The sequence below is a fragment of the Emydura macquarii genome, unplaced genomic scaffold (assembly GCF_026122565.2).
Source record: "Emydura macquarii macquarii isolate MOO-44397 ecotype Brisbane River unplaced genomic scaffold, CSIRO-AGI_Emac_v2 contig_2288, whole genome shotgun sequence".
NCBI lineage: Eukaryota > Metazoa > Chordata > Testudines > Chelidae > Emydura > Emydura macquarii.
In genome coordinates, this window is record NW_027132425.1 from 171895 (window position 1) to 187801 (window position 15907).

Below are 15907 nucleotides of genomic sequence, written 5' to 3' on the forward strand. Positions count from 1 at the left end.
CTATGGGAGGTTTGTGCCGTCCTCGGGATCAGGAAGCTCTGGACACCTATGTATCATCCACAAACTGATGGACTAGTGGAGCAGTTCAACTGGACCGTCAAGAACATGCTTTGAACGTTCCTCCCAGAGGATCAACTCCCGGAGGATAATTGAGATCAACTCCTTCCCCCCTATTGCTAGCTCTGCATGAGGTACCTCAGGCATCCGTCCACGTGCTTCTCATCCTTTGAGCTCCTATATGGCCGTCAGCCCCAGGGCCTGATGGACTTAATGCTGGAGACATGGGAACAGACCCTATCCTACACTGAGGGGTGCTCCAGTATGTATTCAGGCTGCAAGAACACCTTGTCTAGGCAGGGGCCCTTGCAAGAGAACCTCCGGGCTGCCTATGAGGCCCAAACACAAGGGTACAATCAGACCATCTGTGACGGTGACTTCGAGACACCCTGGCACGAGCAAGATGAGTTGCTGGTAACTCCATATCCCCCCGAACCAGAGTTGAGACCCCAAAGACCCACTGGAATCTAATCCCTGCTCAGGGATACTCTCTCCAAGGAGCAGGTGAGACAAGCCTAATGCCTAGTCAAGGCACCCAGTTCTGGCCCCCAGCTCACTGCCTCTGCAAACTGCGGGGGGACGACACACTGCCCTTCTGCTCTCATCTCCTCCGCCCTGTTAGCCCCATTCTGTCAGATATTTTTAGTAAAAATCAGGGAGAGGTCTTGGATTCTGTGAATTTTTGTTTATTGCCTGTGATCTCTCCATGACTTTTTAGTAAAAAAGAACTGTGACAAAATCTTAACCTTAAGAATGATTAAAGGATTAGAAAACATGCCTTATAGTGACAGATTCAAAGAGCTCAATTTATTCACCTTAACAAGGAGAAGGACAAGAGGTGACTTAACTGTAATTTAGAAGTATCAACATGGGGAACAAATATTTGATAATGGGCTCTTCAGTCTAGCAGAGAAAAGGTATAACAAGATCCAATGGCTGGAAGTTGAAGCTAGATGAATTCAGACTGGAAATAAGACAAATGTTTATCAGTGAGAGTAATTAAGCATTTGGACAACTTACCAACAGTCTTGGTGGATTCTTCATCACGGACAATTTTAAAATAAAGATTGAATGTTTTTCTTGGCTGCACTGGATTCTTTTCTTTTTTTAACTACATCAGCTACATCTCTTTTAGGAGTTGTCCATTCCTAAAGAAATCCTTCCACTTATCACTCCTATTGAAGTTGTTCAACTTTAATTAAATCATTAAATAATTAAATAGCAATTGGTTCAGAGAGAGAGAGAGAGTGAGAATCATTCTGTAGTTCAGTGGTTAAGCCCTCACCTGAGGGGTGGGAATTCTTATTCAAATCCCTTCTCTTCAGACAGAGGGGGGACTTCAGCTATGGGTCTTCCATTTCCCAGGTGAGTATCCTAACCACTGGGCTAAATGTTAGGAAGAAGTTCCCTGCACCCCTTGACTGTTGTGTGTAAGACTCGGCAGATACCGAATTCATTCTCGCTAGAAACAACTTAGGCCCCTAAGCCACCTGACTCAGGAGAGGGGTTCCTCGCTGTGTCTCCCAAGCCTAGGTAGATGCCTCCTTGTAGCCTGACTTAGGCTCTGAACTCGAGGGTGAGGGGGAGCTTAGCACACTCCACTCTCATTGGCGTCTTCTATTGGCTAGCTTAGGCAGCTCCCTATCCCTGCCTAGAATTTTGGCTTCTGTGGATCCCCTTCTGAGGTGCCCATGCCTCTCTTTCCCCATTCATTATATAGGAGACCAGGCACTTAACTCAGACTTTTTGGATCACAATGTTCCAATGATTTTCTAGGCACTTGAAAGTTAGATGTTGCAACAACTAAGTCCCTTTGTGGATCCAGGCCCGAGTACTTCATGACATTCTGGTTCAGAATCTAGCACTACATAAAATGCCATACATCTGGTTCATTAATTACATAATTCCTTTTTGGATCCTTTCGCTTTGAGCTGGCCATTTACTGACATTTTCCTGTCTGACTGGTTTGCTTTTTAAGGTATTTTGCTGGGATGAAAACCCTGAGATATAATCTTTGTCCAGCATCTCCTGGATGTGTCTGCACCTAGCCTTTCCAATCTCATACTGTTCTTCCATATGGATAGGAGAGGCACCCTAAATGGCTCATTGGGGCTGGATTTTAATCAATATTGTTTGTCCTTTCTCTTACCATTAAAGATGCTCACTTATATACAAATGTCTGACTCCTGTATGGAGCGAATGCTGAGTCTGGTGCTTTGAGTGAGGGGAACCTTCAGTACATTGTCAACTGGCTTTAACTCTCATTAATGTGCCCAAAAGGCAAATACGATGCTAGTGCTTCAAACTTTGTCTGCAGGCAATGTACCTGGGGTCCTAAATTGAGTCTCAGTGGGTGATTTCCTTGTGAACAAAGAAACAGTGAAAGCCATTGTTGCTGAGGTGAACGTGGGCAAATAAAATTACTGTTCTTCTGTCCTAGTACTGAACAATGCCAGTGACCTCTTGGGCTTAGATGCCTTCCAGCTGTCTGAGGTGTTGACTCAAAGATCCATGATTCTACGTGGAGAAGAGATCAGTTCCCCTCTCACTGTGGAGCAGGTGAGTGTCCAGCTTCCTGTTTACTTGCAATCATTTGCTCTGTTTCAGTGTCACTTTGTGGATATTGCCCCAAGGTGGCAGCATTCGTGAATTTTAAAGGGAAGAAGTGAGCAACACTCTGAGACCTGCAAAATGGCTGTTTGATGGAATATTGCGTGCTCTGTGGGAGGAAGAAGGGAGGCGAAGGTGTCCTCTTCCCAGAGAATGAGGATTGTGTGGTTTTTCAGGGACTCTAGACAGTGTAGGCAATGAAAAGCTATGTGGAACTGAGTGGGGAAGAGGTAAACTGAGAAATTCATGTCAAAATCAAATCTGTGACTGGGTACTGTTAGTGAGGAGCTGGGCTTGGACACAGGAGAGACAGACCCTGGCGTCTTGCAAGAACAGTAACTGAGCTGTGGAGAACTCTCCATTTGGGTCTGAGTGAGTAGGCTCAGACCTGACTGATGAGTACACACTGCAGATTAGTTCAGTGCCGCATGCCCTTTCCTTCAGGACGATCTTCCTGTTCACCAGTACAACCAGTATTCAGGCATAACTTTTAACAAATGCGTTAGTAATAGACATGACATATCTGAGACTAACAGTGTAGTGCTTGAGCCATAATGTTGTTGTGTCTGTGGTTCATAACATCATGGTGTCTATTAACTTTTATAACTGCATGGTGCTGTAGGTCATTCAATCTTAGGGAGCTAGTCATCTGAGGACACAGCTGCTGTTTTTACACGTTCCTAGGTGACTTTTGTTTGAAAACCGTGTCCTGTGTTGCTACTGACCATAAACACAGAGCAGTATTACTGGGAATGAGTGAGCATCATGCTACAGCAAAGCAACACTTGCAATGCTCCAGGGAAGGCTGAGAATACCAAAGGGAGCCCCAGGCAGTTCAGAACAATAACATGTGGCGATGCAGATTACAAAAAGGCACACTCCTTGGGCAGAACTTTTTACCCATTCAGTGCTGTGGTAGCCATACTTGCTTGTTTACGCCCCTTTGTTGACTATACCTATGAAAGGCAGTGATTGGACACTTAGGCTACGGCTACACTGCCGTCAGATTGATTTCTCTGGATCAACTGAGCAGTCAGTGCAGACCCGCTCAGTCGATCCAGAAATCGACATACTAAGACCAGCTACAAGAGTAGCGCAGTGCAGACAGAGCGCAGAAGAGAATCTCAGCAGTCGACGGGAGTTACGCAAGTTTTTTTGCTTACTATGCCTAACTCCCGTCGATTGCCGCCGAATCTCACAGGTAAGTGTAGACAGGGCCTTAGAGAGAAAACAATTCCATTCACTATTTCTGATGGAACAAGCACAGTGCTTCCTTCAGATCCATCACTATCCGTTAGGCTCTCTGCATTGACCTGCCAAATCCATTCCCCTCCCTGGGCCTCTTAAGTACTGTGTCCAGCTAATCCCAGATGTAATTCTGGAAACAGAGGGGCATGGAGCTGCCAGGAAGTTCTTATTGTGTAATAGGCTCATTACCATTCTGAGCTTTGACATTTCAGTGTGTTGAATGGTGCAAGCTGGGCAAAAGTCAAGCAAGATTGGGAGAATGAAAGGAGCCATTGAGGATCCCCGTTGAGCTACAGTAGGGGCAAAGCAGCGTTGCTGGGTTATTCCCGGGTGGGGAGGGCCCATTCCTGGAAGATGAGGCAGAGACATTATACAACCATACAATCTGGCTGGCAGTGTGTTTCTCCTCTCTGCAGCTGGTTCACTGAAAGAGGTTGTCTAGAAGGGGGGCTTCAGCCCCCCACGAAAGGACTGACCATCTGAGCAGAGAGAGAAAACCCCACAAGGTCAATGTGCCTTTGCTTTACAACTACCTCTTGGGGTGGGTTGATACAGGTCCCAGGATGTGCTTGAGGCTGCTAGAATTCAGGAGATGGTGTAAAGGGGCAGAGTCTCCCCCTGGCCACATCCACCTAGAGTATTTGCCTTCAAGATGCCAGACTGGATAAAACAGTAGGAAGTGAATTTTTAGATTGCTGAGACCCCACTTGTGTGTGTGGGGCGGGGGAGAGGGGGCTGGCAAGGTTCCTGACAGATGGAGAGAAACAGCAGAATGAGGGAGGAGCTGGCATCTTTCAGGGCAGGCTTTGTGAGCTAACTGAGGGGGAAGGGACAAGCTGAATATCTTGGGTTGTGCCCTGCAGGGCAGCTGAGTGGGGGAGGGAGGGACTGTGTTCCTTCAGCCCTGGCTCTGTGCAAAAGCTGAGAGAAGGGAAGGGTTTCTTGGGAGGTTTGGGTCCCCACCAGACATGACTGGTGATTGTATTGTCATAGGGAGAATCATGTTGCATGTGGATATGGTATCTTCTTCAGAATAGCACCTCAAGCAGCCTGTTGTCTGGTGAATGGCCTAGCCCAATACTTCCTGTAACTTTGATGTTGTGTGCACAGAAAGCCTCGAAGAAGAGGTCCCTGAAGCTAATAGTGTTTTTGTGAAATTCCCTCTAGGGCTGGGGCTCTAGCCAGTGTTTTGGCAAAGACCTAGCATGGTAGGCCAAAACGTGAAACAGACATCTTTGAAATAGTCACAACTTGCAATTATTCAAAATGAAGAGCTGAGTCAAGTTATTACAGGCTAGTGAGCCTAACTTCAGTGCCAGTCAGATTAGTTGAAACTATAGTAAAGAACAGAATGATCAGACACAGATGAACATGATTTGTTGGGGAAGTCAATATGGCTTTTGTAAAGGGAAATCATGCCTCACCGATCTATTAGAATTCTTTAAGGGTGTCAACAAACATGGATAAAGGTGATCCAGTTGGCCTTTGAGTGATGGTCTCTATGTGTATTCCACATGGAGGTACACATGTGCGCCATGTGACTGAGTCTGGATATTCTTCCAAGTAATGTCCGTTGACTTGCACATGTGCTGTAGATCGCCTTGTGCTCCTGATCAAGGGTATAAGAGGCTATGTGGGTTGAGGCCTCTCCAGTTCCTTCTTACTGCCTCATGGCTTGAGTTGGAATTTTGTGTCCTCCTTCAATTCGTTGTACAGCCTGTAAAGACATTTGTAAATAGTTTTATTTCTTAGCTTAATAGTTGGTTAAGCTTCACCTGAGAAAGCACCTGATGGAGAAAACTGAGGCCCCTCTCCAATCCAAGACAGGGAGATTTCCCCTCCTCGCGCTGTATGCTGGCTTTAACTAACCTTCAGTGTCTCTCCAAGCACGTGCCAGGGACTGGAGCCTCCAATGCTTAAGCCCAAAGACTCTTCTTCTAGGGCTCCCCATGAGGGCAGAGGTCACTCTCATGAGCATGAGGACAGATCCCCATTGAGGACTGTCCATAAGAGACACACTCCCTCCCTGAGTCTCTCCAGATTGGGTGAGATATTGCACAAAGAACCTAAGGAACCAGCTCCACTAAAAACCCCAGACTGGAAGGCAAAATACATAAAAAGAAAGATCTACTAGTTCTGATGGTCACCTCACTACTGAAGTGTAAGGACCAACATTAGCCAGCTCTGTCTACAAGCACTGGTCTGGACCCATTGTCAGGACCACCTCATTCGTCTAAGGACCATCCAGATGCCATAGATGCACCGGGTCCATCAGACTTGACTGCCAGAACCCCTCGGACACCCAGGCATATTGAGACTTACATACACTGGAAGATATATTCCTTCCTTGTCCATAATCTCCACTTCTGTCTGTCCTGGCCTTCCTGAGGGACTCAGCAGGAGGAGTCTACATTGATGTCCCGGGACCCATCCCACCACCAACCATCTGGCCAGGAGTGCTCCAGTACTGACAGTCCTGCTGCTACTAGTGGAGCAGTTTTTGAACTCTCATGAGTCAGAGCCACTCCAGTATCTCTGCAGAAACAGTCCAACCCTCACAGACATTCAAGGAGTCACACTCGCTATTCCTTTGGGTACACTCCCCTCCCCAGGGACCACTGGTACCGATTCTCTGTGGGTCCCCCACAACCAATCGGTCCCTCTTTTTGGCCTTATTGGGGTCTCTGGGATCTTTATGGCAGGCATCTGGGCCTTTCTCAAGAATTGTACCACTACTTTCCCTCCTGCCACTCAGATCCATCAGTGTGCAAGGAGAAGGAGGTGAATCCAGATCCGCAGGTTCCAATCATTGAATTGTAGGACTGGAAGAGACCTCGAGAGGTCATCTAGTCCAGTTCCCTGGGCTTATGGCAGGACTAAGTATTATCTAGACCATCCCTGACAGGTGTTTGTATAACCTGCTCTTAAAAATCTCCAATAATGGAGATTCCACAACCTCCATAGGCAATTTATTCCAGTGCTTAACTACCCTGACAATTAGGAAGCTTTTCCTAATGTCCAACTTAAACCGCTCTTGGTGCAATTTAAGCCCATTGCTTCTTGTCCTATCCTCAGAGGTTAAAGAGAACAGTTTTTCTACCTCCTCCTTGTAACAACCTTTTATGTACTTGAAAACTGTTATCATGTCTCCTGTCTTCTCTTCTCCAGACTAAACGAACCCAATTTTATTTCAATCTTCCCTCATAGGTCATGTTTTCTAGACCTTCATCATTTTTGTTGCTCTTCTCTGGACTTCCTCTAATTTGTCCACATTTTTCCTGAAATGTGGCACCCAGAACTGGACACAATACTACAGTTGAAGCGTAATCAGCTTCAAAGGGTGTCTTGTCATCATCTCTGGATGAAGAAGTCACTCCTTCCTCACCATCTCCATATGACCTTCAGCAGTACCAGGAGCTACTGCAAAGAGTTGCCAATGACCTTCAAATCCCACAAGTGAAGGTCCAGGACCCTCAGTGCTGGTCCCTGGATATCTTGCAATCTCAGGGACAGAGTGAGGTGGCCCTTCTAATCAATGAGGCCATACTAGAACCGACCAGAATGGTATGGTGCATGCAGCATCCTGTGCCTGTACAGTGAAAGGAGCTGAGGAGATATTTTTGGTACTGCCAAGGGAGCTGAATTTTTGTTCTCCCATCCTGCCCCCAACTCACTGGCGGTACAGGCAGCCACAGAAAGAGCCATCCAAACAGATAAGAGCTCTAAGACACGGGACCTCCTGGGAAGCAAAGTCTTCTACTCTGCACGCCTGCAATTTTGTGTCGCTGACTACAAGCTCTGTTATCGAAATACGATTTCAATAACTATTTTAGGCTTGTGAGCTTCATAGACAAGTTTCCCACAGAGGACAGAGCCGAATTTCAGTCCTTTCTAGATGAGGAAAATTACTGTCAAAAACAGCTAGACTATCTCCTGTCCCTGAAGACCTCAGATCACTCTATTGCAAGTACACCCTAGTTCACTGCAAGTACACCCTAGCAGTGATCAGAACCTTCCTCCCTCCAGTAGAAGGATGTTCTGTCTTCACTCATCCAGCTACAAATTTATGAAAGGCCTACTCAGGACTTTCTCACCAGTGACCAAACCCACACCTCAATGAGATCTTAATCTTGTCCTGTCAGTGCTCACAGGCCTGCCTTTTAAATCCATGGTGTCATGTTCCATGACCCACCTGTTCAGGAAGGTGGTGTTTTTAGTGGCTTTTACTTCAGCCAGGAGGGACAGTGAGCTCGGAGCCATCCTGGCGGACATTCCTTATACCGTTTTTCCAGAAAGAAAAGGTTTCTCTATGACTACACCCCAGGTTTTTCCCAAAATTTGTTTCTGATTTCTAAATCAGTCAAGTAATACACTTACCTGTATTTTTGCCAAAACCCCATGCTTCTGCTGAAGACAAGAGACTTTACTCCCTTGATGTCTGGTGTGTCCTGGCATTCTAGCTACAAAGAACCAGATTCATCAGAAAATCACTAAAACTTCTTATCACCACAGCAGAGAGATAATGTGGTCAAGCCATATTCACCCAGAGGATTTCCAAGTAGGTCTTGGGATACTTCCTGGAGTGCTACAAGGTCGTGAAAATTCCTCCCCATAGGGGTGTCTTCACTCACTCCATGCAAACACAGGCTGCCTGAATAGCATTCCTATATTCTGTCCCACTTCAGGACATTTGTAGGGCAGCCATCTGGAGTTCTGTCCACATCTTCGTGACAAACTACACTGTAGTTCATGCCTCGGTATGGATGCAGCAGAAGGATATGAGTACTGCAGTCATCTTTGCTCTCAGCTTCCTCACACCCACCTCCAATCTGAGCACTGGTTGCCAATCACCTATGTGTGTCAGAAGAGGAAATGGAGGTTTCTTACTGTAATTGGAAGTTCTTCAAGATGTGTGGTTCCTATATGCATTCCACTTCCCACCCTCCATCCCCTCTGCTTCAGATCCTGTGGGATTGGAGTAAGAGGAACTGGAGAGGTGTTGACCTGAACTGTCTCTTACACTCTGGGTTGAGAGCACGATGCACATGTGAGCATACATACACTGCTTGGAAGAATTTCCATACTCAGATGCATGGTGTGCATGTGTGCCCACATGTGGAATACAAAGAAGAGGCCACACATCTCAAAGAACTTCTAGTTACACTGTAGATGGAAGTTACGCATTGTATTTGGAGTTTCAGAAAACTTTTGACAAGATCCTTCACCAAAGGCTGTTCAGCAAAGTGAGCTGTCATGGGATAAGAGGGAAGATCCTCTCCTGGATCAGTAACTGGTTAAAAGACAGAAAAGAAAGGGTAGGAATAAATGATCAGTTTTCAAACAGAGAGAGGTAAATAGCAGTGTCCCCCAGGGATCTGTACTTGGTCTGTCAAAAGGGTAGACAATGAGGTGGCAGTTTGCAGATGATACAAAATTACTCAAGTTAGTTAAGTACAAAGCTGACTGAGAAGAGTTACAAAGAGATCTCACAGAAGTGGGTGACTGGGAACAAAATGGCAGATGCAATTCAAAGTGAAGTGCAATGTAAGGCACATTGGAAATCATAATTCCAATTATACATACAAAATGATGGGGTCTGAATTAGCTATTACCATTCAAGAAAGAAATGTTGGCATCATTGTGGATAGTTCTTTGAAAACATCTGTTCAATGTGCCACAAAAGCAAAAAAAAGCTAGCAATGTTAGGAACAACTAGCAAAGGAATAGATAAGACAGAAAATATCATAATGCCTCTATATAAATCCCTTGTGCACCCACACCTTGAATACTGCATGCAGTTCTGATTGTCCCATCTCAAAAAAGTTCTATTAGATTTGGAAGAAGTACAGAGAAGGGCAACAAAAATGATTCAAGGGTATGGAACAGCTTCCATATGAGTAGAGATTAAAAGGACGGGGGGGGGGGGGGGGGGGCGTGGGGAGGCGGGGGAGGGATTGTTCAGTTTAGAAAAGAGACGACTAAGGGGGGATATGGTAGAGGTCTATAAAATCTTCATTGGTGTAAAGAAGGAAGTGTTATTTACCCCTTCACATAACACAAGAACCAGGGGGTCACACAATGAAATTAATAGACAGTAGGCTTAAAATAAATATAAGGAAGTACTTCACACAAGGCACAATCAGCCTGTAGAACTCATTGCCAGGGGATGTTGTGGAGGCCAAAACTAAAACTGGATTTGAAAAAGAATTAGGTAAATTTATGAAGGCTACTTCCATTATTGGCTATTAACCAAGATGGTCAGGGATGCAACCCTGTGCTCTGGGTGTCCCTAAGCCTCTGACTGCTAGAAGCTGGGACTGGACAGCAGGGGATGGATGGCCTGTTCTGTTGATTCCCTCTGAAGCATCTGGCGCCAGCCGCTGTTGGAAGACAGGATATTGGGCTAGATGGACCATTGGTCTGATCCAGTATGGCTGCTCTTGTGTTTTTATGTTCTTAAGCTGTCAGTGTCATTTGTATCTGTGTGTCTCCTCTGTAACTCGAAATTCTTGACTCAGAGGTCATGCCTCCCCACAGTGACTGCAAGGCCTATGTGAATAGCAAGGTCTCTTGCCATCCTACAAGCCCTCAGCGCCTGCATCCTAGGTGTCAGTGGGTCTTCCACTTGCTTCAGCTTTTGGGATCACTTCCTAAAGGGTCATGCTGGTGTGACTTTGCTATGATTAGCCCAGTGGTAGCATTGTGCAAAAGCCTGGATGCTTACTAAACATCATGCTGTGTATATTCTGGAGGGCAGCCAGCCAAACACATGGCTCTGTCCAGCTGGCATGGCAATATGATAACTCTGTAGGATGGGGATGGCACCCTTAGCATCAGATCACTTGATGTCCTGTTCTGTTCATTCCCTCTGAAGCACCTGGCATTGGCCACTATCAGAAGACAGGATACTGGGCTGGATGGACCATTGGTCTGACTCAGTATGGGTGTTCTTATGTTCAGAAGGACTGTAAAGTAGTGGCAATGGTAACATCCATGTGCTCCCTCTGTCATGACAGCTTTTTCCTCCTTATATGCTCACAGGCAGCTGACTCTAGAGACTCTCTCTCAATGGCACTGTATTCCCAGTGCTTTTCATGGCTCATTGGGAAGATTAATATGAAGATCAAAGGCAAGGAAAACTTTAAATCTGTGGGCATCCTGGATATCTTTGGCTTTGAGAACTTCCAGGTTAGTACTTTATCTTTTTGGGGACCAGTTTTTTTCTGAAGATTCACTGGATGTATGAAAGAAATTTGCTAGGCTGATATCTGGTGTGGATCAATATAACATATACTGGGAAACATCTTTTCCCCGTGAGAGAGTTTGAGAAGCATTTGCCTGCCCCTTTCCAGTGCATGGCTTCCTGTGGGCTAAGATGATAGATAGCTAGTTCCCCTTTGTGGGTGGATGAGTTGTGAATTGTGATAGACATTAGTTGTATCTTGTGATATGTGTGCACAGTAGATGTGTGGCTTCTAACACATTCACATTCTTGCTGTGTTCTTGTGTTTTTGTGATAATAGGTGAGGGATGCCTGTTAATTAGCTGCCCTGTGACAGAATGAATAACCAATAGGAAGGAAAGAGAGTGAAGTGACACCAGACTCTTCCACTCTCTTCTGCATTATCCAAAGGCCAGTGTATTCTGGCCTTGGACTTCATATAGACACAGTTCATTAAATGCAGGTCTTCTGTATGCCTTTCCCCTTCCACGTTGTCCTCACAGGATGAGCCTTTTAAAGACCAGCATGTTTTACAGACCAACATAACCTGAATGCTAATTTTATCATTTTTTCCCTTTTGCCTAGATTAATAGTTTTGAACAATTTAACATTAACTATGCCAATGAGAAACTACAAGAATACTTCAACAAACACATCTTCTCCCTGGAGCAGCTAGAGTACAACAGGTAATGAAGGGGAAGGAGCAATGCCTCTGGTCAAATTTCAGGATGCAAAACTGAGAACATAATTCTTTCCTAGTGATGCACAGCATTTAGGAGGCTCTCCTTGCTCAGACTGGAGGGACAGCTGGCTGATTGCAGTGCTTTAGCCAGTGAATATGCTTTGGTGGGGAATGTCCAATGCACTTTTTCTTAGAGTGGGAGTTCTGTCTTCAAGCAAGAAGTGACTCACTTCTCTAGTGTTTCATTATTATTTTTGTATTACTGTAGTGCGTCATGCAGCAGGACAGGATTGTACTAGGCACTGTACAAAGATGGTCTCTACCCCACATTGCTTACAGTAACCCCCCTGCTGTAATTCAGTATCTCACAGAAGATCTTTTTGAGGCCACAATCTCAATATTGAATTGGTTGAAATGGCAAGTTTCGCCTGCTTTCCATCCTAAACAATAAACCCTTCCCTGGCACCTGAAACGTGCTGGAATGATGTGAACTGCAGGAAACCAGGCCCAAGTTTAAGATTTTTAAAGTTTCACTTGGTTTCAAATTTTATAATGAAAGTTTTGCACTACCCTGCCCCTCTCCAGCTTCCTTCTGTTTCATCCAACTCTCTCAGGCAGTCATTCACAGAACCATACCCAGCTCCGTTCTGTTACATGGTGAAGGTGTTTCCAAGACTTGCGGCCTTTTGTTTCTAAATCCATTATGGAAGCAAAAAAGATACAAAAATCTGAAAATTCCAAATTCTCTCCTCTGTATCCAGTCTGTAATGTGTTGTAACTGGATACCTTGGCTCTACTGCAGTCCTAGATCCCAAGGACAGAAGGGACCACTGTGATCATCTAGCTTGACCTCCTGTATAACACAGGCCATAGAACTTCCCTGAAACAATTCCTGTTTGAACAAGCGCAGATCTTTTAGAAAAACATCCAATCTTGATTTTAAAATTGCCAGTGATGAGAATCCAACACCACAACCCATCACTGGGTTGTTCTAATGGTCAGTTACCCTCACTCTTAAAAATGTATGCCTTATTTCCAAATGGGGCTTTGGTCTGAAAAGGGAAAGTTCCTTGAATCTGTAAGTTGTATAAGGCTATGAGGACTTTTTTTTCTAGTGACTCTTCTCCAGTGGAAGTGGTTGTGGTTTTGTCTCTGCGTCTGAGGGGTCCAACAGCAAGCCCTGGGCATGTTATTCCCTGAGTTTACAGTTGGGAGTTGGGTACTCTAGACAGCTATCTACTAGGACTGTCAAACAATTAAAAAAATTATTCATGATTAATCACAAGATTAAAAAGACTTGCAATTTATTGCAGTTTTAATTGCACTGTTAAACAATAATAGAATACCGTTTGTTTATATATTTTGATGTTTTCTACACTTTATAATATATTATTTCAATTGCAACATAGAATACAAAGTGTATAGTGCTCACTTTATACTGTTATCACTGTAAAAAAAGATAATCAAGAGAAATAGTATTTTTCAGTTCACCTCATACAAGTACTGTAGTACAATCTGTTTATCATGAAAGGACAACTTACAAATGTGAACTATTTTATTTTACATAATTTCACTCAAAAATAAAACAATGTAAAACTTTAGAGCCAACAAGTCCACTCAGTCCTATTTCTTGGTCAGCCAATCATGAAGATAAACAAGTTTGTTTACATTCATGGGAAATAATGCTATGCACTTCTTATTTACAGTGTCACCTGAAAGTGAGAACAGGCATTTGCATGGCACTATGATAGCCGATGTAACAAGGTATTTATGTGCCAGATATGCTAAACATTTACATGCCCCTTCATGCTTCAACTACCATTCCAGAGGACATGCTTCCATGCTGGTGATGGGTTCTGCTTGATAACGATTCAAAGCTGTATGGACTAATGCACGTTCACTTTCCTCATCTGAGCCAGATGCCACCAACAGAAGGTTGATTTTTTTTTGGTGGTTCTGGTTTTGTAGTTTCTGCATCAGAGTGTTGCTCTTTTAAGACTTCTGACAGCATGGTCCACACCTCGTCCCTCTCAGATTTTGGAAGGCACTTCTGATTCTTAAACCTTGTGTCGAGTGCTGAAGCTATCATTAGAAATCTCATGTGGTACCTTCTTTGTGTTTTCTCAAATCTGCAGTGAAAGTGTTCTTAAATCGAACAACACATGCTGGGTATTCATCTGAGACTGTCATAACATGGCAGAATGCAGGTAAAACCACAGAGCAGGAGACCTACAATTCTTCCCCAAGAAGTTCAGTCACAAATTTAATTAATGCAATATTTTTTTATCGAGCGTCATCAGCATGGAAGCATGTCCTCTGGGGAATGGTAGTTGAAGCATGAAGGGGCATGTGAATGTTTAGTATATCTGGCACATAAATATCTTGCAGTGCCAGCTACAAAAATGTCATGCAAATGCCTGTTCTCACTTTCAGGTGACATTTAAATAAGAAGCGGACGGCATTATCTCCCGTAAATGTAAACAAACTTATTTGTCTTCGTGATAGGCTGAACAAGAAGTAGGACTGAATGGACTTTTTGTTCTTGAGTACAGTTATGTAACAAAAAAAAAAATCTACATTTGTAAATTGCACTTTCACGATAGAGATTGCACTACAGTACTTGTATGAGGTAAAATTATTGTAATATTAAAAATATTATTTTTTGTTTATCTTTTTTACAGTGCAAATATTTGTAATAAAAGTAATCTAAAGTGAGCATTGTACATTTTATATCCTGTGTTGTAACTAAAATCAGTATGTTTTAAAATATAGAAAAACATTACAAATATTTGTAATCAATTTAAATTGGTATTCTATTGTTTAACAGTGTGATTAAAACTGCGATTAATTTTTTTAATCGTTAATTTGTTTTGAGTTAATTGCTTGAGTTAACTGTGAATAATTGAGAGCCCTACTATCTACCGTTAAGATATTGTTTTGATGGCCATCACTGTAATATCTAAGCCTTTTGAGAGGGTTGGCAGAGAAATATTCCCCTCTAGCTCCAAGACAGAAGCATTTGTTTTTCTGAATGAGGCAGTTGAATAGGGTCATTGAGGCTGGATGTGAGCAGCTCTGTAAAGGAGAGCAGCTAAATAGATAATTCTTTAAGTTCTAAAGACTGCCAGAATACAAGGCTATTTATACACTCATTCCCACAGCTGATTCCATCACTGCAAGAATCACATGTTAAGAACACTCTCCCTCTCTCATTGGAAGTGTCCAAATAGTGCAGGGGTGGGCAAACTACAGACAATGGGCCATCTTGGGGTATGTCTACACTGCAAAGTGAAGTCAACTTACTTAAAGTCGACTTTCATCTGCCGATTTTTAGAAGTCGCTGGAGCATACACAAACCACGCTGTTTGCGCCAGTCTCGTGCGTCCACACTCACCATGCTTGTGTCAACATTCAAAGCAGTGCACTGTGGGTTGCTATCCCACAGTGCAACTAGCCCCAGTGGCTGTTGGGATGAGTTTCATCATCCCATGATGCAATGCTGCTTCCCCCTCCCTTCTTCCCCCAAACAAACAGGAAACCGATTTTAGCGCCGTTTGTTTACGCCGCACGCTTGCCATTGTTGCAGAGACATGGAGCCAGCTCAACTCTGCACTATTATTGTGAGCGTCACAAATACATTGTGGCTTATCATTGAGTATTTTCGAATTAGAGCAAGAAGCCAACCACAGGCAACTGCGATGCCACCGAGGCTGCCCTGCTACAAGCCATTGAGCGGAACAATTACCGATTGCTGCAAGCTGTAACGCATCATCTTGTGAAAGAACCCAAACTCAGGGGTCCTTATTTACAAGTCCATTGCCCAGGGGAATAGTCCAGAATTAGCCAAACAACAGATTAGCAAAATCAGAGTTTATTCTTTACGTAAAGAAGGTGGTCCCTTCAAATATAAGGAACAGCTTCAAACTAAATTTTAACAGCTTATATAGTTCCACAGAAATCTTTATACGTCACAGCTTCCATGGTCATACACACTAAAAAAAACTACCCATCCAGGAATTTTCTTAGCACAGCATTTTATCTTATCTAAGTTACAAGGTCTTTCTCTGCATTCCATCCCTGCTGGTGTC

The 15907-nt window shown here is 43.9% G+C and overlaps 1 protein-coding gene across 1 annotated transcript in view; it reads left to right on the plus strand.

The window, feature by feature from the left end:
* The window catches only part of LOC137161235 (unconventional myosin-X-like), a 279065-nt gene that overhangs the window by 92855 nt on the left and 170303 nt on the right, over positions 1 to 15907 (plus strand). The window contains exons 11-13 of the mRNA XM_067560340.1: positions 2498 to 2616; positions 10957 to 11103; positions 11723 to 11823. Of these exons, the coding sequence (XP_067416441.1) occupies positions 2498 to 2616; positions 10957 to 11103; positions 11723 to 11823 (367 nt within the window). The remainder of the gene's footprint in view (positions 1 to 2497; positions 2617 to 10956; positions 11104 to 11722; positions 11824 to 15907) is intronic.